This window comes from Sceloporus occidentalis, unplaced genomic scaffold (assembly GCF_023333645.1).
Source record: "Sceloporus occidentalis isolate IW3139 unplaced genomic scaffold, rSceOcc1.0.p SCAF_38, whole genome shotgun sequence".
Classification (NCBI taxonomy): Eukaryota; Metazoa; Chordata; class Lepidosauria; order Squamata; family Phrynosomatidae; genus Sceloporus; species Sceloporus occidentalis.
The window spans coordinates 5,243,966-5,270,747 of record NW_028317018.1 but is presented as its reverse complement, the minus strand read 5'-3'; the positions used below and the strand labels follow the sequence as shown (position 1 = coordinate 5,270,747).

Sequence of the window (26,782 nt, the reverse complement as noted above, 5' to 3'; positions counted from 1 at the left end):
CCATCTGAATTATATTTGACACGCTAAGCCAATTGGCTTGTTTAATACACTCTCCTCCTTCAACTAGTCCTTCATAACCCTGTAATAAAATATATACTCAAGATGAAGCAAACACAATATTCTGATATCTGTCATAAAAAAATATTCTGTAATATTCAGGTTTTCTGCTAACTATTATAGTGTCAACTAGAGAGAGCTACATACTATAATTTCTACAAACATATAATGGCTTTGTAGATGCTTGTCAAGCCAAAACCTATAAATTATTAAACAAAAGCTCATTTAACACATTGTTCTCGGGGGGGATAAACTGTTTAAATATACAAACAGTTTATACAGCCAAGAAACTAAATCACTAACTACATTGGTCAAGGAAATGCGCAAGCACTTTAATACATTTTTTCAGCGCATTTACTCTCCTTTTCAAAATAATAAAAAAAACAAATACAGACGCTCTGTGTACTCAGTGAGTATTTTAATATTTATTCTACAAAAAAAATACTTACCCTGGAGGTAGAAGCTGCAGCTGTGCAGGTGCACCTGCCCTCCTTCTCCATGGTCACACATTTCTTGCCACTGATTGGCTCCTTCAAGCAGCCAATCAGTTGCAGGAAAATGTTCCAATTGAAACAACAATTGTGAACAGACCCCCACCAGCAATGTTAACCGAGCCAGGGCTGGAGCTGGCTAGAGGTAACTATGTCGTCATGTGTTTGGAAATGCCTTCGGCCAGAAAAGAGCGGAGGGTGGTGGAAAGTGCAAATGCATGGGGGGGGTGTTGCAGAATGGACAATTTAAGTGTTAATTGAAAAAGGACCTCTTAGCTATCATACATATATTAAGATGTATATGATAGCCGGAGTGTCCCTTTGAGCCTTTATGCGCCAGAACTAATGTCACAGAATGCTTGGACTAAGCTTTGCAAGGACCGGTGACATTTCTGTTTGTGCAGAAAACTATGCAGCCCACGCACAAGAAGAGGGCCCATTTCACAAGGCCTGCTGATCATGTATGATCATAATGATGGCTTCTGGTGACTAATAACTGCACTTTTTGCTAAAATCACCATTGCTGATAACTGAAAAGAAATATGTTTTTAAAATGGCAGTATTTCTCCTTTAGTTGTATAGATATTTTTCGGTTTTAATTTGTTTTGCAACTGAGTTAATAAACCTACCTCGTATATGAGAAAAACTTTTGCTCCAACATAAATACCCATGCGTGTCACAGCACGAACCGCAGCATTCATTCCTATAGTTTCAAAGGGAAAAAATGTATTAAGAGGCCACGTGAATACCATTTATTCCACACACACTGAGCAATCTGCTCATTGCACGTCACAAAACCGGTGGAACAATACGTTTATAAAAAGAATAATAATTATTTCTGCTGTCCAAGATTACATTTTTCAAGTAGTAACAAGGCAGAGCCAGGTTAAGACATGCAGACCCTATAAGCTGTTGCTATGAAAACTGGCAAGGTTTTGTCAAAGATTGTCTTTTTTATGGGATTGATCCCTTAGAGTTACTTCATAGTGGTTTCCAAAAACAACCAGAACAATTTTCTTGATATATATATATATATATATATATATATATCAGTGTGCAGTCCTGGCCGTGTCCTGCAAGGGAAGGCTCCGCGTAGCCGGAGCCCAGCAGTTCCCAGATATGGGTATGGGTTATTCTTCAGGGGTTAGGTCCCTTACTTCCAGTGGAAATCTTAAAGTTTCAGCATATCAAGACAATTTGGACAAAGCTATGGTTTCAATTAGCATGACTGTGTCCAAGTGCACAAAGCAAGGTCCATAAAGACATGGTTGGAGGAGTTTGGTGTAGAAGAACTTGACCGGCCTAAACACAACCCTGACCGTAAACCCATCAAACACCTTTGGAATAACGGAGATTGCATGCCAGACCTTCTTGCCCAACATCAGTGCCTTACCTCACAAATGCTCTACTGTATGAACGGGCAAAAAATCCCACAGAAACGCTCCACAATCTTGTGGAAAGCCAGAAGATTGGAAGCTGTTATGCAAAGGGGGGGGGGGGCTACATATTAATGTCTCTGTATTTAGAATGCAATGCCACAAAGGTCCCTGTTGGTGTAAAGGTCGGGTGTCCAAATGTTTAACACATTATATACAAACTCAGTATTTCACTAGATTTCTTTCCCAGGGTTGTATTCAACAGCCCACTCTGAGTACAGCAATACCCCATTCTGATAAGTTATAGGGTTGTAATAATGAATTATGAATTAAGAAAAATAAAAAAAACTATTTTCTATTGATAAAATGTGTGGGGGAGTTACCTTGGATGATATTTATCTCTCTTTTTAATGACAGCTGTCACTAGTGAGAGGTCATCAAGAAGCTGTCATAATGAGCAGCCTGTTCCTGATTGGGTCTGCAGCAGTTTGAAGTGCAGCAGAGCCTCCATCCAAAAATCTAGAACAGGGGTTGATATGAAGAGTTGCCACAAGAGCTTACAGAAAAGTTGTGTTTGAGATTCCACTATACATTTGAAGGGTCATCCAAAGTGAAATTCTGCTGAAGGAAGAGTTTTTGCGCGAGCTGCGTCTAAGGAATGAAAACGTTAAGGTTTGTGCTATCCACTCCCACCTATATGCACGTATACTTTCACTTTATTGCACAATAAAACACTTTTTGTACTGCGAAACCTGACTATTTATAATACCTTTTATTTATTTTAAGATGAAAAATGGCAAAATCTGTATAAATTATGTTAACGGACATCCCCGTTGGCCTTGCATGTTCTATTTACTCACAACAGGGCCATGTAATATAAATAAGGTAGTGTTGACCTACGTTTACAAATCAGTAAATCTGTAAAACCAAAAAAACAGAATTGCAATTGGCTACTAAAAATTTATATTGTATAATCGCATTATTGGTAAACAAATACAAGGCATCCTTGAGATGGTTCTCTAAAGCTGCATTAACAAGAAGTGGTACAATTCTGTTTATCACAACCACTTACTGTGGTCTAATACCATGTCCCTTGCTCTTTTCCATCATAAAATTGCTGAGTGACCTCTATTATTGCCACTTTCTTTGTGGTTAGGCTTAGGCTTTTTAACTAGCACATATTTTAAGTATGAGAATCACAACTATGCTTTGATTTGCGTCAATAGCGGTGTCAGATTTTTTTGCCAGTGTGACATCACCTGAAGATGTATTGTGTCATGATATTTATAACATATTGCATGCACAGTTGTATTTTGTAACTCTCATTCATACAGATATATCAGGTATAGATTACCGCATATTAATAAAAAGAATGAAGATGAACGGTGGCAATACCCATTTAATATAGCCATATAGACATTAACGCCTTCCCATATTCCTTTACGTCACCTTTCCTAGTCGCTCTCCTGCAATACTTAAACTAGTGTGCCTGTTCCATTCTGTAACAAAGGCACTTTCACCAAATTGGTGTAATCCCCCCGACTCCCTTTAGATTGTAAGCTCGTTTGTGCAGGGCTCTTCTCATCTGTTCTGTAATTATTATATACTAGTTATGTCCTGTCTACCCACTGTACAGCGCTACGGAATATGATGGTGCTATTTAAAACAATAATAATAGTCGAGGGTAGGGGGTGACAAAGCCAACCTTCAATAAAATCACTCCAGAGAAACTGTTATATATATATATATTATATATAAATCAAAAGATTCCTTCTTTATCCAATTAACCCCTGAAATGTTGGGGATCAAAACATATCTGACAGCCATTAAATAAATGTGCTTTCAATACATTGGGCAGCCTAAACAGCACATGCTGCCCTCAGTAATGTATATGAAGAATGTCATGACCTCGAAATGTCTTCAGGTAATAGAGTACTTGTTTACACATACACTTCATGTATACACGTTCATGACAAACTAAACACTGTTGTGTCTGAAACCATAAAGAAAAGCAGCTAATTGTTTAAAGACGGACTTTACACCGACCAACAAAGCTCCAAAGTACATTACAGAACCCAGTACAGAAGTATATTGTTTAAAAACAGTAACAGCACCTGTAAGACTTAACCATTGCTAAGTGTATGCCCCGAGCCGTGACAGGGCCTGTGTCAGGGATCGTGCCCCTCCGGATGCCCAGGAAGCGGGCAGTATCTGCCGCCGATTACACGCTTCCAGACTCTCCCTAAGAGGATAATGAGAGATTCACCTTGTGCATCCCCGCCGCTGGTCAGCACAGCGATTGCTTTCCCGGCTCCTGCCATCCGCAGCTTCTCCAGATCGACAGCTGACATTTTGGCGAATTTTCCGGACTCTCGGACCCAGGAATGTGAATGGAGCCCCCGCTGTATTGAAGCGCTCACCGCCTGCCAATGTGTTCAGTAGAATCCGTGTTAAACGTGCTACTTCCTGCGTCCTTCGGTACCTCCTCAAAGACTGGCCTGGGGGGGAGGGCACAAGCGCCATTCGGCTTCCGCACCCCACACTGTCTCTAGCTGAGGGCTGCCCGTGACAATGATTCTTTATTGTGCAGTGTGTGTTATCATTTGTGAAAACAATTGAGCACACAAAATCACAGTGGGGCATTAAACACAATATATATATGGAATGATGGAATATATATGTATAATGACTATATATACGGTACTCAATCTCAGTCACCTTACTTGAGGAGTCCAGGTAGATCATTCACCCTGACATTTGGGGATTGGGGGCAAAGAGAACATGTTAATAAAGTAATGTCGGCATTAACCCTTCAACAGCACATTCCAAATGTTAGAAGGGCTGAATGGTTCTTATCTGATGTCAAAATCATGGGAGGTCTGGCACTTTCTGGAAGCAAGCAAAGCCAAGAAGCCTCATTGACCCCCTCACAGTAACTAACATGCACACTGGCACACATATTTACACACTCACAGTAACAAATAATGGTAACACACATGCTTACATACAGTCCCTTTAACATACACTAATGCACGCTCATTCTAACTCATGCATGCTCATGCTACCACACACATATACATGATAATGCTAACACTAGACCAGCAGCCGGAGAGTGCTGAAGCAGTTTGACAGTAAAAATATTCTGTCCTTTATAGCATCACTCATTACAGAATTCCAAACTGCCTCTGGATGCAACATCAGCATAAGCGCTGTGTGTCAGGAGCTTCATGAAAAGGGTTTCCATGGACAAGCAACTGCACACAGGGCCGGCCCAAGACAAAACGCCACCTGGGGCGAAGTTTAAAATTCACACAAGGCCGCCCCCCCATCATTATCTTCCCTGCCGCCCCCCCATTATCTACCCTCCCCCCATCCCCATATTTACCTTTCAGCAGTCCTGCGGTGAGTCTCCCTGCTCGGTCTCGTTGCCAGCTTGTAATGCTGAGTGCCGGAAATGACGTCATCTTCCGGCGCTCAACATTACAAGCCGGTACCGAGACCGAGAGAGAGAGACAGAGAGAGAGAGGCGCCGAGCGGGTACTGACAACTTGGTAAGATGAAACCACTCGGCGCTCTCTCTCTCTCTCTCTTCTCGGCTTTATAAATAAAAAAAAAAGGGGCTGCCCCACTCGGCTCCATTCTCGGGCCGGCCCTGGCTGCACATAAGCCAAAGATCATTATGCACAATGGAGTAGGATGAAGCCACTGGACTCTGGAGCAGTGGTAAAGTGTTCTCTGGAGTGATGACGATCGCTATCTGGTGGTCAAATCAGGGTTTGATGGACGCTAAGTGAATGGTACCTACTGGAATGCCTACTGTCAGGGCCGGCCTTAGGGGTGTGCGACTTGTGTGGCCGCACAGGGCACAATGGCAACAGGGGCGCCTGCCTGACACTTAAATTAAAACATTGGGGTTTTTTTTGTTTTGTGTTTTTTCACTTTATTTAAATCCTCCATGGTAAATAAAGTTGTTTTTTTACTTTATTTAACATGGAGCATGTTAAATAAAGTTAAAACAACAGTCCTGCGGTGGGAGCGAGAGGCGTCCGTCTTCTCGCTCTGGATGTTAACCCCTTCAATCCCCTATAGACGTACCGGGACGTCCAAAAAACGCCCACAAAGAAACCCCTATGGACGTCCCGGTATGTCCAGCCCTTCGTGCAGCGCCAGGGACACATCCGTTTGACAGCCTGGACTCCCCCCTGGCAGCAGAAGCCGGCATCGCCGGCTTTCTGCTGCCCGATCTCCCGTAACAGCTTCCGGCATGAAAGCCGGTAAGCTGTTACGGTTGAAAGTTGCAAAATGCGCGATCGGGCATTCCCTTCCGGGTTACGTCACTGCTGACGTAACCCGGAAGGTCATCGGAGGACAGGATATCCTCTGCGGGGATATCCTGCACTCCGATGAGGCACAGAGACGCTGCGATCTCTATGCAGGTCTGTGAGGACCTGCATAGAGATCACAGTGTGATCGGTGCAGGGGGATCGCGGGGAGGGGAGTGAGAAACCATCTCTCTCACTCCCCCTCCCGTCCTGAAAGAGAAAAACAGAAAAAAAAAAGTTAATTCATTTAAAAAATAATATTAAATAAATCATTAAAATAATAATATATATAATACAAAAAAAATTATAATGTGAGCTGTGATGTCATTGTGACATCACTGGCATGTTCAGGAGGTCCCTAGGAGGACCTCTAACCATTTCTGTGTAAAAATAATATATAAAAAATAAAAAAATGTAAAAAAAATTTAATTAAAAAAAAATATATAAAAAAAAGATAATAAAAAAATTATTAAAAAACCTTACTTCCCATTGCCCTAGCATAACATCTAGCCAGTATAACCCTTCTGCCCCCGTTCACAACCCCCAAACCCGTTAAGCCATAGGCATAAAAATTATACAAAATTGTACACCTTATAGTATGCTCCCTGGTGCTGGGAAAGTCTGGAAAATCTATATAAATTAGGTATTTCTGAAATCAGGACACCTGAATTGATAAACTTGGAGGGGATTTTCCATCACTTTACCTAATTTTGTGAGGATTCAGAGGGAAAATGTAAAAAAAAATTAGTTTAATTTTCTAAAATTCGCTAGTTTTTACTAAATTTCTCATTCTAAATTTTCAGCTAATCATCCAACTATGGTATCAAACGAAAGCTCTATCTCTCCTTGAAAAAACAATATATAGTTTATATGGGTACACTATTCACAGGAAAAGAGAATCATCGCTAAACCGACATACCCCAAAAATGGCAAAATTGCTCTGGGCTTTGAGGTACCAAAAACCCCTGGGATTGAAGGGGTTAAATAAAGTTAAAACAACAACAAAAAACAGATGCTTTAATTTAAGTCCCGTGCAGGGGCGGCGAGCGGTTGCTCGTGAAGTTTTCAGCAACCGCTAGGCGCCCCTCACTCTCCATGACTCCGACGCGGTGCCGGCGTTTCATGCTGAGCACCGAAATATGATGTCATATTCCGGTGCTCAGCTGTAAACACTGGCACCGCGATGGAGTCACGGAGAGTGAAAAGTTCATGTGCAACCGCTCGGGACCCCTGCCCGGGACTTAAATTAAAGCATCTGTTTTTTTTTTTGTTTTAACTTTATTTAACATCCAGAGCGGCAGAGCGAGAAGACGGATCCCTCCTGCTCCCACCGCAGGACTCAACAAGGTAAGTAAGGATAATGAGAAGTAGGGAGAGGGGGGAAGGCAGTGAGAAGTGGCAGAGGGGGGAAGGCAGTGAGAAGTGGCAGAGGGGGGAAGGCAGTGAGAAGGGGCGGGGGGAGGCAGTGAGAAGGGGCAGGGGGGAGACAGTGAGAAGGGGCAGGGGGGAGGCAGTGAGATGGGGCAGTGAGAAGGGGTAGAGGTGGTAGATAGTGAGAAAGGGGAGTTTTGTGACAAGATTTTTTTCCCCTTTCCTTTTTTGGGATGGGGGGGCGCCACAGGAGTAGTCCGCACAGGGCACCAGAACACTTAAGGCCGGCTCTGCCTACTGTACAGTTTGGTGGAGGAAGGAAAATGGTCTTAGGGTGCTTTTCTGGGTTTGTGCTAGCTAGGGCATTTAATTCTAGTGAAGGTTATGTTAATAATACAGCATAAAAATACATTTTAGACATTTGTATGCTTCCAACTTTGTGGCGTCAGTTTGGAGAAGGCTCCAGCACACAAAGCAAGTTCCATAAGATAATTGATTTGATGAGTCTGGTGTAAAGGAACTCAAATGGCCTCCACAGAACCCTGATCTTGACCCCATTGAATAACTTTGCGATAAATTGCGAGCCAGGCCTTCTAGTTTAACATCAATGCATGACTTACACATAAACCTTTGGCTGAATGGACACAAATTCCCACAGACACACTACCAAATCTTGAGGTACTTATAACCACAAAGGGGCATGGTTTTGGAATTTAGATGTCAAACAAGTGTATATGGATGTGATGGTCAGGTGTCCACATACTTTTGTAATATAGTGTAGATGTTAATGTAATATATGCATACCTGGGAACTCTCAGGGTTTGACCTGGAGATTGCCGGCTGAGCGCCGCTCCTCCGGTTCTCAGCATCAAGACCCGAATACTCTGGGTTGCGGGAGCAGGGGCTTGACACGCCCCACTCCCTGCCCATTTTTTCCTTTAAATAGGGGTGTTTCCCGCTGCCGTCAGCGGGAACGCCAACGACATCAGCGGAAACTCCCCCGAAGTCACCAGGACCGCCCGCTGACGTCAGTGCGCAGTCCTGGCCGCATCCCGCAAGGGAAGTTTCCAGGTATGAACATATTAGATATTATTATAGATAGAAAAGTGTGACAGAGAATATTATCATTAATATCTATCACCAGATGGAAGGACTATCCCAGAGTTTCTTCAGTCCCTACAATGGGTGAATATACACATAACATGTTTACAAAACTAATATAAAGAAAAACTTCACCTCCAATGACAGAATGGATTCTTTTGGCTTAATGAGGTGGCCGGACTAGCTGAGCAGGTGTGTGAGAGTAACCATTCACTTGACCAAGAGGCAGAGAGAGAGAGAGTGACCCAGAGACCCTGGGAATCAGCTCTTCACCAAGAATGGCAATGGCTAGTCGAAAGGGAAAAAAATACAATGGTGTTTAAAACCAGCTTTGAACAAAATGCTATGAAAATAATAGCTGTTAAGGATATATCATGCACCTCAATGGCACCACATGTGTTATATTGATACCCAGGTTTGCAATTGTATTAAAGTAGGTACGGGTATATCCGTCGACCACATGAGGCACAATTACCCCCCCCCCCAAAAAAAGGCTCAAAGACTGCAGACTAAGGATTGCAGTCAGACTTTTTAACATGTCCATAAATCCCACCTCCTGCCACAGGAGCAAAAACTGCCCATAAATTGGACTTGCTGCTCAGTTGATTAGAGCCCATGCTTGCAGAAGAAGGAGGAGAAAGCAAAGGGTTCATACCCCCTCAGCACTGTCCCTGTCTGGCTAAAATAGTTGTGTCTCTGGCAGCTCATGCATGCACGGGAATATAACTGCACCACGTCTGCATGTAGTAGCGAGTACAATATGGCTCAGTGCAGTCTTTTTTTTTTTGGGTAGGTTGTTTTCACCTTATGTAAAATACACTCATTGGCCACTTTATTAGGTACACCTTGCTAGTACTGGGTTGGACCCCATTTTGCCTTCAGAACTGCCTTCATTCTTCGTGGAATACCGTATTTGCTCGATTATAAGACAAGGTTTTTTCCAGAGCAAATGCTCTTGTAATCGATGGATCATCCTGTCTGGTAACCTCAGCTGCTGTCGGCACTTATACTAAGTGCTGGCAGCAGCCGAGGATGCATACACGAGTACGTTCTGACTGCCAGGATAGCCCGGCCACTGTGGGGAAGCAGAGCCGGTTGGGGAGATTGCTCCAGAAGTAAGACCGGGACTCCGGCGGGATCCGGTAGACTCACCTCTTCAATTTTCTGGAGGAGGCGGGGCCTAGGGGGTCACACAGCGTAATCACGTGGGAGCTGCAGTAAGCACCTGCTGAGGCATCGCCAAGAAAATGTCCTCCACACCATTACACCACCACCAATAGCCTGAACCGTTGATACAAGGCAGGATAGATCCATGCTTTCATGTTGTTTGCGTCAAAGGCAATGTTCTTCCAGTCTTCCATTGTTTAATTTTGGTGAGCCTGTGCAAATTGTAGCCTCAGTTTTCTGTTCTTAGCTAACAGGAGTGCTGCTGTAGCCCATCTGCTTCAAGGCTCGATGGGCTATGCGTTCAGAGATGGTATTCTGCATACCTTGGTTGTAATGAGTGGTTATTTGAGTTACTGTTGCCTGTCATCTCAAACGAGTCTGCCCATTCTCCTCTGACCCCTGACATTAACAAGGCATTTTCATCCACACAACTGCCGCTCACTGCATATTTTCTCTTTTTCGCACCACTCTCTGTAAAGCCTAGAGATTACTGTGCATGAAAATCCCAGTAGATCAGCACCAACAACCATGCCACATTCAGTCACTTAAATCCCCTTTCTTCTCCATTCTGATGCTCGGTTCGAACTTCAGCAAGTTGTCTTGACCACATTTACGTGCCTAAATGCATTGAGTTGCTGCCATGTGATTGGCCGATTAGCTATTTGTGTTAACAAGCAATAGAACAGGTACACATGATAAAGTGGCCAGTGAGAGTATATTGTTCTTGACTTGTGGTTAATGGAGTTTGATGGAGCGGCAGGCTATACCTTTGCTTGAAGCAGTACGATGTTAAATATGAATATAGCTAGTTGTAGCTTAACATGATGATGAAATGTAACATTTTCATTATATATTTTAACAAAAAATATTTCCATAGTGGAAATTGAGATGTTTTTTTTTTTAATAAAGCCAATAATTTTGTTCTGTTATAATTGGTATGCTATCTACTTCAGTGTGGAGTTATATATGTTATATTTATTTATTAAATGGAGATTTATGTGTAAACTTACCATAACAATCTAAGAATACTTAGTAATACCTAGACGAGATACAATAGAAACATATGTGTATATTTCTTGTCACCATAAGGTCTACTGTGTGGCTACTTTGCCAGTTGTCTTAGAAAATGTCCTGCCTGAAATTTGATTTTATTGACTTCTGATCACAAAAATCTATATTAAGGTTTGTGTTGATAAACCACATTTAATTTTTGTTCCATCAATTTGGTGAACTGATTGTTTACAATTACATCAGGAGAAAGACTTGTGAGTAGTCATTTTGGATGATTTAAAGAAGAGCATACATGTAGCCAAATTATAATAGGTGCAAGGCAACTAAAGCATATCCCTTAACACAAGTATATAAAAATGCACACACAGACGGGGATTGACTTGCAAATCATATTAAAGGCAACCCAAAATTAAATGAAATACATGTGTCTGTATTTATGTAAATCAGAAACAGTAAGTTCTACTTACCGAGAACTTCTTTTCCCTGCCGATCCCTGGTGACACTAGATAGACTCCTCCTCTGTACCTGAGATAGGGCAGGACTCCAAAACACTTAAAAGCCCCTCCCCACCTGCTATCCTCAGTAAATACCAAAGACCACACAGGGAAAACCAACCATGATGCAAAAAATACTTTATTGAAAAAAGGAAGGGAGGGAACAAACGTCTCACCAGGGATCGGCAGGGAAAAGAAGCTCTCGGTAAGTAGAACTTACTGTTTCCCTGCCATCCCTGGTGACACTAGATAGATATACCCAAGACAAAGGGTGGGCAAAAAACAACCTTAAGACAACACAGCCTCTAGGACCTTATGCCCGAAGAGAGAGTCCTCATGCGCCATCTGATTGAGTCTATAATGCCGGGCAAAGGTCTTCCAAGTCGCTGTCTTACAAATCTGCTCAGGAGAAATGCGACACTGTTCTGCCCATGAAGTCGAGACTGCTCGAGTAGAGTGAGCTCTGATCCCCGTAGGCGAAGATTGACCAGCCGCAGAGTATGCCAAGCTGATGGCTGACACAATCCACCTAGCAATGGAGCGCTTGGAGATGTTCGAACCTCTGCTGGGACCGGAAACTGCCATAAACAGCTGAGAAGATTTACGTAGCGGACAAGTCCGCTCCAGATAAATAGTAAGGCATCTCTTAAGATCCAGAGTATGCAGAGCCTCTTCTTCAGGAGACCGTGGAGATGGAAAAAAGGTGGGCAAAACGATCTCTTGGTTTCTGTGAAACGCCGACTGAACCTTAGGAGAAAATTCTGGAGGCGGAGATAAGACGACCTTCTCCGGAAAGAAATGCAGAAAAGGATCCTGCATAGACAGGGCCTGGAGCTCGCTGATACGCCTAGCCGAGGTAATGGCCACCAAGAAGGCAGTCTTCAATGATAGTAGATGAAGCGACACTGATTGAAGAGGCTCAAAAGGTGGCAACATGAGTCTACGAAGGACGAGATTAAGGTCCCTAGGAACCATCTTGGTTACTGGCCGAGGACGCATTCGAACAATGGCTTTAGAAAATCTTCTGACGACCGGCAGAGAGACCAGGTCAACTCCCAGCAAGGCACTGAGGGCAGAAATCTGGACCTTGACCGTAGAAGGTTGAAGCCCAAGGTCGAATCCTTCTTGCAAAAAATCCAGAACCGATCCTGGGGAACAGGAGGCCGGTAGAATCCGTCTGGAATCGCACCAACTGCAAAATTTTCTCCAGACCTTAATATATCTGAGGGAGGTAACCCTCTTCCTACTGTGAAGAAGAGTCTCAGTCACTGAAGCAGAAAACCCCGAGCCTTCAGGATCTTCCGCTCAACCTCCAGGCCGTCAGCTGGAAGATCTCCGGATGAGGGTGAAGAAACTGGCCCTGACGAAGAAGGTCTTTCCAAGCCGGGAGCCTCACAGGGCTGTCGACACTGAGGTTGATTAAGTCCGAATACCATACTCGCCTCGGCCAGTCTGGAGCGATAAGGATAACAGAGGCGCTGTCGTTCTTGATCTTCTGAAGAACCTTGGAAATCAACAAGATGGGCGGAAAAACATAAGCGAGATGGAAATTCCAGGCCTGGGCGAAGGCATCTACCGCCAAAGGATGATGCTGAGGATTGAGGGAGAAGAAGGCCGGCACCTGAGCATTGACCCTGGAGGCCATAAGGTCGATTTCGGGTAAACCCCACTGCTGGACAACAAGCCCAAAGGCTGCAGGATGTAGAGCCCACTCGCCGCTCAGAACAGGAGTTCTGCTCAGGAAGTCTGCTTGAGAGTTCAAAGAGCCCTTGAGGTGAAACGCGGTTAGGGAGATAGAACGTGCCTCCGCCCAGAAGGAGATCCTCAGAGCTATACGGAGAAGCCGAGGGCTTCTGGTGCCCCCTTGCTTGTTGATGTATGCCACGACTGCTCGGTTGTCGGAGCACAATAGAATGTTCTTGTGAAGCAGCCAATGTTCCCAATGATACAGAGCTTTTTCCACTGCAAGCAACTCCAGGCAGTTGGAAGGAAGAAGTCGAACAGCTGGAGACCAGAGACCCTGAACGAATCTGTCTAGATACGTAGCTCCCCAACCTCTGGTACTCGCGTAGGTGGTGAGGAGCTCTTTGGCTGAAACTGACCAGCTCCTTCCTGCTGCTAGGATGTCCCTCCGAAGCCACCAGGTGAGGGATGCTCTGACCTGGGACGGGAGAACGACGAGCTTGTCCAAGGTGAATAGACTTCCTTCGGGAAGATGGAGGATAAAGTTCTGCAGAATCCTCATGTGGGCCAAGGCCCAAGGGACTGCGTATCTTGTGGAAGCCATACTGCCTAGTAGAGACATGCACGTTCTTATAGAGCTTCTGGGGGCAGAGAGAACCTTTCGGACCAGAAGACAAATCCTGTAGATCTTGGAAGGAGGAAGGAAGGCCTTCCCCGAGCGGGAATCTAGGCGGAGGTCCAGGAACACAATCTGTTGGGATGGAACAGGGCTGGACTTCTCCCAATTCAGCATCCAGCCTAGCTCTTGCAAGGTGCTCACTACTGTGGAAAGGTGAGAACGTAGAACCGGGGCTGAACGGGCGTGAATAAGCCAGTCGTCCAGGTAAGGAACGAACGAAATCCCTTGAAGTCTGAAATGAGCTGCCACCACTGCCAGGAGTTTTGTGAAGACTCTGGGGGCTACTGATAAGCCAAACGGGAGAGCCTGGAAATGTCTGATACACGAACCCAGAGAAACAGCAATGCGTAGGAACTGCTGATGAGATGGATGAACAGGAACATGCAGATAGGCATCCTTGAGGTCTATAGAGACCATGAAGTCGTGGAGACATAAGGTGTCTAGAGTGGATCTTATTGTTTCCACCTTGAAACGGACGTACCTGAGGTGACTGTTCAGGAAACGTAAGTCTATGATCAGACGAAAACCTTCTGTTGCTTTGGGAACCAGAAAGACAGGAGAATAGATCCCCCGACCTTGCTCCAACTGAGGCACGGGAAACAGGGCCTGTAGCTTTACAAATTGCTGTATGGTAGACAATAGGCAAGTCTGTTTCGCCCGATCCCGAGGAAGGTGGGAAATCAAGAAACGTTCCGGTGGTCTGCGAAGAAAGTGAAGCCGGTAACCCTGGGATAGGATGGTTCTTACCCAGGGGTCCCGAGTGATGGAGAACCAACCATCTCTGAAAAACCGGAGCCTCCCTCCCACAGGAATGGGGGTGGCATCATGTGAAGCTCTTGGGGTCCTGGGGCGCTTTGGGGAAGGATAATCTGTCAAGTGTCCCCCTTCCCCGAGGGAATCTGCCTCGGAAGCCTTGATCCCTGGAAGAGCGAGCAAATCTGGAACCGTAGTCTCTTGACTGGCCTGTGAAGTACGGCTGAAAGGACTGCCGTCTCTTTGAAGCCGGTTTCCGCTGAGGCATCCAATGCTTATCCCCAGTAGTCTTTTCAAGGAGGGACTCCAGCTCTTCACCAAACAGAGTCTTGCCTTTAATGGGCATTATCCGCAGCCCAGGCTTTCAGCCATAAGGCTCGTCTAGCCGCGATAGAGAGTGCAGAAGCCCTGGCTGTCATTCTGATGTTCTCAATGGAGGCATCGCATAGAAAGTCCACGGCCATCTTAACAGCGGCGACATTCTTGAGGATAGTCTCTCTAGAGGTCTTGGCGGCAATATCCTCTTCAATCTGCGAGAGCCAGATCTTAACTGCTCTGGATACTGAGGCAGAAGCGATTCCTGGCTTGAAAACAGCAGCAGAGGCTTCAAAAGACTTTTTAACCGCTGTTTCAGCTTTCTTTTCCATGAGGTCAAAGAAGTGAGAACCATCTTCAAGTGGCAAAGTAATCTTTCTGGAGACCCTCATAACAGCGGTATCGACTAGAGGGGTAGCACAAAACGTCTCACCCGCCTGGACAGGTTAACCCTTCTTTCCGGGTGGTGCCATTCTTGTTTAATAATATCTGATAAAGCAGGATGCACAGGAGAAGAGGCTGAATGTTTAGAGAAACTGGCAAAGAAGGGGTCCTTCTTTAGGGAAGCCGTCTCTTCCAGATGCATCGCAGATCTCACAGCGGAGATAAGAGTCTCAATGTGATCTACGGGGAACAAAAAAGAACTCTCCTCCCGGATCTCTCCTTCCTCAGAAGAACACTCCTCCATTTCTGGATAATCAAATTCTGAGTCAGATAATAATGGCTGACGCTACAGGAGCAAGGGATCTTGCACTGCCGGAAGGTGAGGGTAAGCAGGAACAGCCTGATGAAAAGCAGAGAAGGTAGACTGCATCTCCTCTTTAAGCCAGGCCAAAAATTCTCTTCCACCAGTTTCCGAATCTGCAACTGATTTTAGGCAAGCAGAACAAAGTTTCTTCCTTGAATCCTGCAAAGCTTTGTGACACCCGGAGCACTGCGCATGTTTGGACTTCATAACAGCCTTTTTAGGCTTGTCCTCAGCAGAGGGCGGCTCAGGGTTATCAGGATAATACACATACAATAATAGCATACACAGCAAGCCGACAATGCAATCACCTACTTACCTTACCCTTTAAATATCAAGTAATCAGACTGCAATCAGGCTGTCAGCTGCAACAGTGGCAGATTATGGCGCCAAAATTTTCAAATCCGGACGAAAACAAGGCTTGAAACGCACTACCGGAAGCGCGTAATGCCCCGAACCGGAAGAGAGTCAGACGCCATCTTGGACGATGCCGGGATGCCGAACAGCGGCACAGAAGCCGCCCTGAAGTCACAGGAACACGGCCGATCATCAGCTGAGGGATGCAGCCGCGAACAGCGGCGTCCAAGCCCTCCCGCGATAACTCAGCTGGCAAGGTAAGAATGCGCTGGGCGGCGCGACACCAGCCATCCGGCTATGGTGCAGAGGCATCCCCCTGCAAGGAGGCTTAGCCCGGGGAAAAACGGCTCGAGAAAATAACAAACTGAAGACGAGTCAGATTAAGCAACTTGTAAAATGTTAGGTGGCTTTTTTTGTCTTTGTATACAATGTTTTAACATGTCACCCATCTTATGCCATTTTGTTCCTATAATGTCACTCTAATACTCACCTGCTTCCCTTTATAGGCATGGTGGCATGAACATGCACTTTTTGTGATTTATGTAAAGTGGTTATTGGGAGCCTCAATGTTTTGGAACTCAATATCCTGTTCTAGTTAAAAGCGACAGCAAACATGATGCTGTGTCTCTTAAATCATGCCTATTGCTATTTTCAGGCATTAGTGTAACACCTTACCTTACTGCTATATTCTGAGCGGCATGGAATTCAAAACATGGAACTGATCCCTGAACGCTTGTCTGTCACACAAGCGGCCATCTGCGAACACATTTATTAAGTCTGGGTTCAACAATGAACTTGGTGAGCCTCAAATACCATAGAAGCCTATAAAAACAGACCACGGCACCAGTGCACTTCGAGGCAAAGGCCTAAAGAACACATTGTAAATGTTTCTTTGTATAAACATTATGTACCGGGAAGGGACTTCAGAGTCATTTCTAATTTTTGATTAAATACCCCTTACAAAAAATTACTGCAGTTTTTCTGAAGTAATACTGCAGTTTTTTGGACATGAAAAAACTGCAATACTGCACTTTTACTGCATTTGTACTTCACTGTACTGCAGTTTTACTGCACTTTTTTTTTATATTGCAAACCTACAGTTGTACTTCAATGTACTGCAGCTTTATTGCATTTGTACTTCCGTACAAAAATAACTGCAGTAAAACTGCAGTACAGTGAAGTACAAATGCAGTAAAACTGCAGTACAGTGAAGTACAAATGCAGTAAAACTGCAGTATTGCAGTTTTTTCATGTCCAAAAAACTGCAGTATTACTTCAGAAAAACTGCAGTAATTTTTTCGTAAGGGACCATTCTTTAAAATTTTAAGAAAACATTAAATGTTATGTCCGATAGTTTTTATGCCTTGTCTAAGATACTGGGTACATTTCTGAAATATCTTATCTAGTTTACAACAGGAATCTTTGATGGAAATCAGACTCAGGATTTACCAGGAGCAGTAAAGGTACAAAAATGATTTTGACTAACAAGTCACCGTAACAAGTTATTTAATAATATAATAATCGAACAACAAAAAAAGTCCATCTGTAAACGCCTTTTAATATCCTTGAAGCCCATTATAAATCTTCTGTACTGATCCTTGCTTCAGCAGCTGTTTCACACCTAAAATACAGAAGGTTGATTAAGTAATGCTTCAAAGAGGGCATGTCTATAGAGATCATTAGTGTTCACTGAAAAATGGTGGCATATAGTGACATATACATGTGTGTATAAATATATATATATATATATATATATATATATATACACACACACACACACACACACACACACACACACACACACACACATATATATACACACACACACACAAATGTCCCCTCATTGAAAGGGTATGACAAAACTAGAACTGATAGACTAAGACAAACCAATATTTTAAGTAAAGAGGGTCCTACTCTCATGCTTACAATCTAGGGCATACATGTAACAGAGAGAAAAATAGATATTTTTGATAATTTACTATATAGGAGTCAGAAACTCTCACTAGATTTTTGCAGACAGGGAGAAGGAGGTATAGCATACCATTCCGCTGTTCATCTGTTAACTGTTCTTTGGGGAATTCAACATCAAAAGTGATAATCAGAGAACCCTTGATATTGTTATTGTCAAAATTTGGCAGACCTTCTCCTTTTTTCCAAAGTTTTGCTCCAGGTCTGGTTATCTTGTCACGCACTACGTGAACCTGTAAGTAGAATTAAAATTGGGATGTGTGTGACACATATGTGACATACAGCACTATTATACAATAAAACAAGCATGGAGTTTAGTGATATAACATCAGTCTGTAAACACAACCATCAATATTTGTTAATTTATGCAAAATCAATAAACTAACAAACACTAGTGTCTGACAGATTATGCTATTTATATTAGGAAGAAATCCTTTAAGGCTTTGCAGAGTTGCAAATTGATGAATTAATCAGATTAAAACAAAAAAAAACCCTTTTGGTTTCTAAGGCTGCCCAAGCTCTGATGATGAAAAGGAATAAAATTGTACAAAAAACACTCAATATTTCTAATTTACAGATTTTTTTTTTTTTACCTTGTGGCCATCCAAATGGGTAACATCCATTTCAAATCCAGTAAGTGCTTCAACTAAAGATATAGTTACATTTGTATAAAGATCATCTCCTCTTCTTTCAAATATTGGGTGTCTGTTAGGAACATAAAATATCAGATCCCAAGTTTGCTGTTGCATATTCTAATATATTTTGCATTTTGCCTTGAAAAAAGAAGGCCAGTTTCCTTAGCTCTAGATCATAGTTTTGAATGTTGACTCGTGGATAACGTGATGAGATAACATAGGGAAAAGTTAAATGAGCTGCCTGCAAAAATATTGTTGTTTAGCAATATTTTAAATTTTACTTCAACCCAGAAAGCCGCCACCTTCGATGCAGCAGGGCTTAGAGCAGACTGACAATGGTATGTGTGAAAACCCCCATTGCTATTGAAAGTAGAATTTGGGCCATCAGCGTTTTACATAAAAACAGTGGATTTTCTACTTTAAGAAATCATTGCGGCTTCCCAAACCTTTACTGTTACTTCATTAATCTGTGATCAACAAACTATCAGGTCAGATGTAAGGGACAAAGAAGAGATATTAATGTCTCCATAGAAAGAAAAATCTAAAAACCTACAACTGCATTTACTTACTTAAGAACTTTAATTTTAAAACGCAAGTCTCCAGGTTCTCCGTCAATATGTGGTTCACCTAATAAATAATACATTCATAAATAAACGAGGAAAGATAAATAACAATATGGTAATGTTCTACAGGTACAAGGGAAATTATACTCTGTACTTACCTTCTCCGATGAAGGGATACTCCATGCCATCTCGCACTCCTGGTTCAATTTCTACTTCTAGAGTCCGCTCTTCATTTACAAGTCTGGTGGGAGAAAAATAAGCAATTGAAGTCAGATTTGACAATAAAAATTGGGGTATGTTGTAAGATAAGAAACAGGAAAGATAATATGTTGGAGTGTAACACATTTTAATTAGTGGTACTTATTGCCAAGCGGTGCGTGTATGCAGTGGACAGGCTTAGGTTCTGTTGCTAATAGCCAACTCTCATTACTACTTTTAGCGTGATCACTAGTATGGCCCAGATAGAAGGCATTTTCAAAATCAGTACAAATACATATACATATATATATTTATTTATTTGGACATTAGCACAAGCTAAGTACATTTTTTACAGATTGAACTGTGAAAAAGATTTTATTTGGGGGGGGGGGGGCTTTCTGTACATGCATGCAAAAGGTCTCTGTTACAGCACCTCCAGGTGATGAGCAAAAGCTGTCTGGCTGTGAGGATAACACGCACGCAACCTGGGCAGTGGGAAAAAATTGCAACTGCATAGTTAGGATTCTGATGAATCCCTCCATGCATTTGTAACAGGATAACTTACAGGGGACACTAAGCTACCATACCAACATGTTACAAAGAAAACAGTCCTAGTTTCTGTAGAAAAGCCCCGAATTATATTTGTTACAGTTTCTTACTGCTAAGCCCTAGAAGTAATTGGAAAATAAATGTATCCCCACAACATGGGGTAACAATGGAGCTGCTCCTATTGTGTTTTAAACAGCTGCATTTTTGTCTTTGGACTGTTAGACAATTTTTTTTAAGTTTGCATACAATTTTCACAATTGCCCTTTTTTTCCCCATCATAGAGATATTTAATGCAAACTGGTTTCAGTTAAATATTCATCTGGACATGGTAGAAATATCTTGTTCAGATCTAGACTGTGCTACCTGCGGAATTAATAAAATAATGACAGGAATCCAATAGGTTGTTTATGGCGGTAATGGTTTAGCAAGAAGACATAGACCGACTACTTTGAATGCAAACGACTTACTTGACGTTGGGACACTCATCACAGACAACCTCCTGTGTCATCTGAAAGCGTCCTGGACCAAGTTGTGTTGTTCTCATCTCTTGACGACAGTTACATTTACGCTTGCCTGGTGCCTGACGAGCTACAGGCTTATTTCTTACTACCTATGTAGGAGAGAAAACATATAAAGATTAATTTTGACTACGATATTTAAACAGATTAATTGCTTATACATGTGCTACATTTTGCCATTTACATATGCTCTTTGTGGGACGGAGGTAAAACCTCTCTTCATCAAATGGGCATTATATCAAGCTTCAATACATATGACAACAGTGTGGTCCCTTTTGCAAATACATGAGGGTATTCTAGCCTTTGTTCCACGCAGGAGATATATTCAGCTGCTCATCATATACTTAACTCCATCCAAGCAGTAGCAATAATCATCAGGCCAGAGAAGGAGGAGGGCTACCGCAGGGCTGCAGTTTCCACATCAAGTGGATACTTTATTTTTAAGTTTCCTACAGAGTACTTTAATATGCATTCTTCCTTAGCGAAAGTGTGAAGGATAAAAGAATAGGTTCATATTTAAGCATACCCTATTATATTATCTTTTATTTATAAAGTGCCAACAATTTACGCAGCCCTTCATATAATACATATATTCAAGGGGTATGACAAGGCGAGAATTGACAGACTAAGACAAACCGATACATTAGGTGGTGAGAGCCCTGCTCGCAAGCTTACAATCTTGAGGGAATGGGGTGACAAACATAAGGCACAGAGAAAGGGGGACAGGCAGTGTGCTGGTTGTAACAAGGAAGTTCTAGCAGCTAAGATGGTATGCTTCTCTGAAGGAGTGGCTTTCGAGATGTTTCTTGAATGTTGGGAGGGAGGGTGAAAGCTGAAGGTTCGGTGGAAGTAGGTTCCAGTAATACGGGGCAGCACGAGTGAAGTCTTATACATGGGAAAAGGAAGAGGTGATAAGTGAGGAGGAGAGCCTTAGCCCATGGTAAGAATGCAAAGCTCGAGTGGGGGAGTATTTGCTTATGAAATGTATGAAGGAGCAGTGTTATGGAGGGCCTTATATGCTAGGATCAGGATTTTAAATTTAAATCTAAAAAGGTAAAAGGGAGCCAGTGGAGGATTACATAGAGTGGGGAAGCAGAAGACGAGCGGCGTGCAAGGAAGATAAGCCTAGCCTTACATAACAAACACATGTAAGATGAAATAAAAAACACAACTGCATATAGAATAAGATGTAGCCACAACATTTACTTACTTCTACAAAGTTCCCCGAATACACTTCTTCTAATGTAACTTCTAAATCAATGATGATGTCACTGCCTCGTGGAATATTCCTGTCCTGCTGTCGTGGATTACCTCCAAACATGAAACCAAAGTCTCCAAAGAAGCTAAGCAAAGCAAGAAAATACAGATAGTTACAAATATTAATTTCCAACTGCAAAATGTAGCCATAGCTGCAATACACTAATAAACTCAACTAACGATATACATATCGTACAAAATCCAGTGAGAGACACAACGTCTTTGTATAATCTATAGCAATATCTTGTAGTCCCTGATAAAGTAGAAAATTATCTGTATAAAAATATCAATGTCATCCAATAAAAACTACAAGCTTTCCATAGAATTCTTTTTCAAACCCTTAAACAAGAATTTCCTTTTCTCGATATATATCACTCACATAAAGAAAATCAGGACTGTCCCAACTAATCTCCGCAGTTACATAAATGGGATTACTGTATTAAAATGTTAGCCTAGTACTGATAAGTCGACTCACTGGGAGAAAATATCCCCATGGGAGCTTTGGTGGCCATCTTTAAGACCTTCTTCTCCATACGCATCATACTGTTTCCTTTTTTCTTCATCAGAAAGCACCTGAAAAAAAGGAAAATAACATCCAGTAAACATTCTTGCTTGCTCAAATATAAGAGTGCAATATTCTGGAATACGTCAAAACACAAGGATGTTTAATCACTAACGAACTTATTATCTGTCATGTGCAGAACATGAAAATAAATACAAAGTTAAAAAAGGAAAGAAAACTATTAAATTAAAAAAAATGCAGTGATTTCGTTTTTAAATACAAGATGCCAAAATAAATAAATACTTGACCAACTCTGCTGATGGCAAATGTCCAGGAAAATATAAAGTCAAGAAAAAAAAGAAAACAAACCCAGAAACTAGCACTTATTATTTGCTAGCAAATATTGGAGAAAGATTAAATAGGATAAAAAAAAGAGCAAATTACATGAATTTTAGTAATTATTTACTTTGTAGTTTCAGATGAGCGAACAGTGAAAATGTCTCAAAGTGTCTCATAACTGTGACAGTAAGAGGCCATAAAAACAGATCATTGAACCAGAAAAACATTGCTGGCTCGGATCATGGCCATGAAATTGTCTGTGTCTTTTGAAATGCTAAGTTTTGTTTTCTCAAGAGCCTGGGGTGGGAATGTGACATATGCTGGAACCATCGTGAAGATGGCTGCTGATAAACTGTGAAACCCAGAGAAACAGGTCTGTTTATAACTGAATCCTAGTGTCAAGCAGTATTTTGATTTCAGAGGAGCAGGAACTGTAAGAAATGCTGACCGTTAAATGTTATGGTCTTCAAAGCCATCCAATATACAAGGCCCCAGTTTCATACCTAAACTGCAGTCGATCCTTAAAAAAGGAATTACTTACTATTTATTTACTAATTATTCTAATTATTTTGAAATACCAAGATTAAAATATTTGATTATTCCTTTAATAATTCAGATTGAAAATCAGCATCAGGTACATTGTCCTCTTATTAGCAGTTCTTCTGCAAAGCACTAAATCAGAGGGCAAACGTAAAAATGTACGAAAAAGGTCACTGAATACGGTACGTAATATGTTTGCAGCTTATCGGAGCAATTTTGCAGATAGAGATTTTAAAATGTAAAGGCAGCTTCTCTACCAATTTTGCAAAATAACCATGATTTCTCTAATGTACTAATACCTAATCCCTTCCAAGATAGTTCTTTCAACAATTTACATCACATCCCTTTAACATTTTCTCAGGGACTCAGTTATTCTACAATGCACTCAACTGACAAAGATCCATAGTGAATAGGGGGGATAAAATCAATAAAAAATATGCTAAAGTGTAAATGGAACAGAACAATAAATGGTTATGATATTTTCAAAAAGGTTTTTACCAACAGCATCTTGGTCAATAAGACATCTTTTTATGTCACCATATTTTCTGCATGCCAATAAAGTGATGTTTAAAAAAAGATTCATTGCCTTGTCACACCAAAAATAGCAGGTGACAGACTAATCCGCAGCAACATTTAAAAATATCAGCACCAAGTTTCACTTCTCTTTTAGCCGTTTTGGACGCCATATATATTTTAATACCTCATAGGCAGCACCCAGATCCTGGAATTTTTCTTGTGCTTGAGGATCGTCTGGATTTCGATCAGGATGTAGCTGCAATGCCAACTTACGATATGCCTTTTTTATTTCTTTTACAGTAGCTCCTCGAGACACCCCCAGGATCTTATAAAAGTCACGGCTAGAAAGAAGAAAAGATAAATCCATAACAGAACAATCTCGTATTGATCAAATAGCCAAGGAATATTTATGATTATATAAGGTTGCTTGTTTTTACCAAGTGTCACTGGATAAAAAGGGTTTATAATGATGAAGCGTCAAAACATTGAATTGAAACATTGGTTCAATGCTTTGTCCCTATTTGTTAAGATCCTGCCAATTATCAGAGAACAGATTCTATAGCGGTTATGTGTAAATATACAGCAGGCATAATACCAGAGACCGAGTTTGTGAAATAAGGATATGTATAAATGGAGTTCCCAAATGTGATTACGGTATGACCATGGTATAATTATGGCTCCTTCACATTCACAGATCTACTTTGTGACGTGACTTGTCAAACTCCTACAAATTGTTGATGTTACGCTTTTGCACCTGTGACTACCGTTTGATGTTTCCCGTCATTTCCTTGATGGGAATGAAGGGCTCAAACTTAAAGGAAGCTTTATACAAATGTACCGGCTGGGAGGTGATTTGGTGGGGCCCTGATCTAGGCCTGACCCAGCCCAAAAGATCTACCTCTGCGGAACCCACATTTCTTGTTACTGTTGACACTCGCTGGAAGAATAGAGGTCATATACGGCATTAGCAACAACCAACGCGTCGCTGAAATGACCACCTTCAGGACAAAACAATCCCAAACGGAGACACAACCAGCAACACAACAGCCAGTCCTTATTGATCATACAAATGTGCATTTTTTACACTGTGTATAAGTTATTTGGACAGATCAATCTGCTGATTAAGAGACTTAAGTGTTCTTGGGCTCCATCTCTTATCCCACCAGCAATTTCAATCATCCAAATACAGTAAAGTAGTCCCTCCTGAGTGACCTTTGACTTGTTATGGGTAACGATGAAGCACATCTATTTTTTCTACCGGGTACATTTAATGGTGTTACATAAAGAGGACTACTCTGGTTCGAAAATGTAGAAAACCCACAGTTTCCACAGCAACAAAACAATGTTGCGGCTGAATACTACACACTGTACACCAGAACTAATCTTTGTATGTAACCCCACCAGGAGAACTGGGAATCCTTTGTATCTACATCCACTGCTTCATATCATAGATTGAATAAACATCTTCACATGCCAATCTTCAAATGTTTTACACCCAAAGAAACATTTTCAGAATTTAAAATAATCACTTACAGCTACATTGATTCATTAAGAGCAGACAATGGGATGGTAGATTTGAAAGTAATAGCTGACAGGTTGCAATCTTTTATATTTCGGTTTGGATATAAGGTTTATATAAGGCTGTGTCTGATTATTAATTTTTGAATTGTATTATAAGAGAGATGACCCTGATTATCAATAACCTGCCACAGCAGAAACTGATCAGATCATTCCTCACATCCTTACCCAGCAGTAGCAATGTCGGCCAGATACACGACAAGGAGGCACAAGCTGCTCACTGATACATAGTTGAACCTCATGGCTCAAAGCTGCCCGGTGTTCGGAAACCTAATGCCGCTGATCCGTTTGAATGTAGATCCTTCACCGCATGAAACCGGTTTCCAGCCCTCAGCAACCGCGTTTCCTATTCACTTCACCAATGACAGAATTTGCAATTACACTTGGATGGTCTGCATTGGAACCGAGGCAGCCAATGAAAAGTTAAAACGTCAACATTCAGCCAGGCAGCAATTCGCCTTTCGTCACTTTGTTACTGTGCATTTCCGGGTGTGCTTATCCAATCAAAAACAAAGACATGGCAAACTAAGGTTTCTACATACACAGCCAATCAGGGCACTCTATGAAGGCGTTTGCCACCGCCCTTCGCTGTCTTCTAAGTGTGTCGCCGAAAAGAATGTATGCATCCACCTTTTTGGTTAGAACAGCTAGCTATATAATAGATATATTTATAGATATAACATTATCAGAGTTTAAAAATAAAATTCGGACATGTTTTTCTCATTTATACAATTCCAACAAATTATAGAGAAAAGAGCGCTGTATGTAGTGAAAAGAAAAAAGAATTTTAAATAAGGTCAAATTTAATTGCAAGCTCTTTTTATTTATTTTGCATGTTCAATATCATGATTATATATATAGGGCACTCCTCACCTCTTGTTTCTGTAAGTCATATTGGTATGTTACATTACATACTACTTGTTATGTCCTGTCTACCCGTTGTACAGTGCTACAGAATCTGATGGCGCTATATAAAACATTAAATAATAATAATTTATAAATATATAGCATAAACGCAGTTGGGAAAGGTGATATAATATATGATGAAAGACGTTCAAAATTTTCCGATCTGACATATTGCACACACAGATATAGTACATTTGTCTACAGAGGAGCATATCGCTGGAGCATCTTTTAAATTATCATCAAAATAACAGAGAGTACAAAATAATTGTGCATTGTTGATTTGGCTGCATTGATTAGATGGATGTTAGGGAATGTTTATATTTGCCAAAGGGCAATAAAATAGATTCAGGGGAGCCCTGGAAACTTGGATCATCTACCTCATGTATAATGGCCCCAATTGTGTCCAAGAAAGGGTGGATAAGTGGACACCTCCACCATATGTGAATATATGAGCCCTCCTCTTCACTACATCTCCAATAATTCAGAGGAACCTGAGGCACAAAGCAGTAAAAATCAATTGGGACCTTATACCAATGGCTTAAGGATTTGTATGTAGATTCTTGTATATTACTTGATACGGAGCCCTTATGAGTTAACAATAAGATTTTGTCATATTCCTCTGCATTGAAATTCCTTCCCAGATCTCTCTCCCATAGTCCCACTTAGAAGGGCTTGGTGACAGATTCTGCATCTAGCAGTATGGAATATAGCCTGGACAAAAGATGAGTGGCATCAGCACCCCGAACACATAAGGACTCCAAGGGAGTGGTAGGTCTCGTTACCTGTGGATC

General features: G+C 41.8%; 2 protein-coding genes across 2 annotated transcripts in view; both read right to left on the bottom strand.

Moving 5' to 3' along the window:
• Positions 1-4,275, bottom strand: part of LOC149290659 (ATP-dependent 6-phosphofructokinase, liver type-like) — a 39,046-nt gene extending 34,771 nt beyond the window's left edge. The window contains exons 1-3 of the mRNA XM_089488561.1: positions 4,191-4,275; positions 1,178-1,251; positions 2-79 (exon numbers count right to left, since the gene is read on the bottom strand). Coding sequence (XP_089344687.1) covers positions 2-79; positions 1,178-1,251; positions 4,191-4,275 — 237 coding nt within the window. The remainder of the gene's footprint in view (position 1; positions 80-1,177; positions 1,252-4,190) is intronic.
• Positions 4,276-17,478: 13,203 nt separating this feature from the next.
• LOC149290658 (dnaJ homolog subfamily B member 11-like) lies at positions 17,479-25,327 on the bottom strand. Its single transcript, XM_089488448.1, has 10 exons — positions 25,254-25,327; positions 23,692-23,848; positions 22,086-22,183; positions 21,564-21,696; positions 20,303-20,445; positions 19,247-19,329; positions 19,095-19,152; positions 18,484-18,595; positions 17,964-18,123; positions 17,479-17,543 (listed from the first exon to the last, which is right to left on the bottom strand). Exons 1-10 carry the CDS (start codon positions 25,325-25,327, stop codon positions 17,479-17,481), a joined length of 1,083 nt encoding a protein of 360 aa, XP_089344574.1.
• Positions 25,328-26,782: the final 1,455 nt, after the last annotated feature.

Excerpts from the sequence above, each read along its gene's own strand:
- LOC149290658 (XM_089488448.1), bottom strand. The coding sequence starts at position 25,327 with ATGAGGTTCAACTATGTATCAGTGAGCAGCTTGTGCCTCCTTGTCGTG. Across the intron at positions 18,596-19,094 it reads TTTAAAATTAAAGTTCTTAA|ACACCCAATATTTGAAAGAA; the intron begins GTAAGTAAATGC and ends TGTTCCTAACAG. Across the intron at positions 17,544-17,963 it reads AACAGATGAACAGCGGAATG|GTGTGAAACAGCTGCTGAAG; the intron begins GTATGCTATACC and ends TCTGTATTTTAG.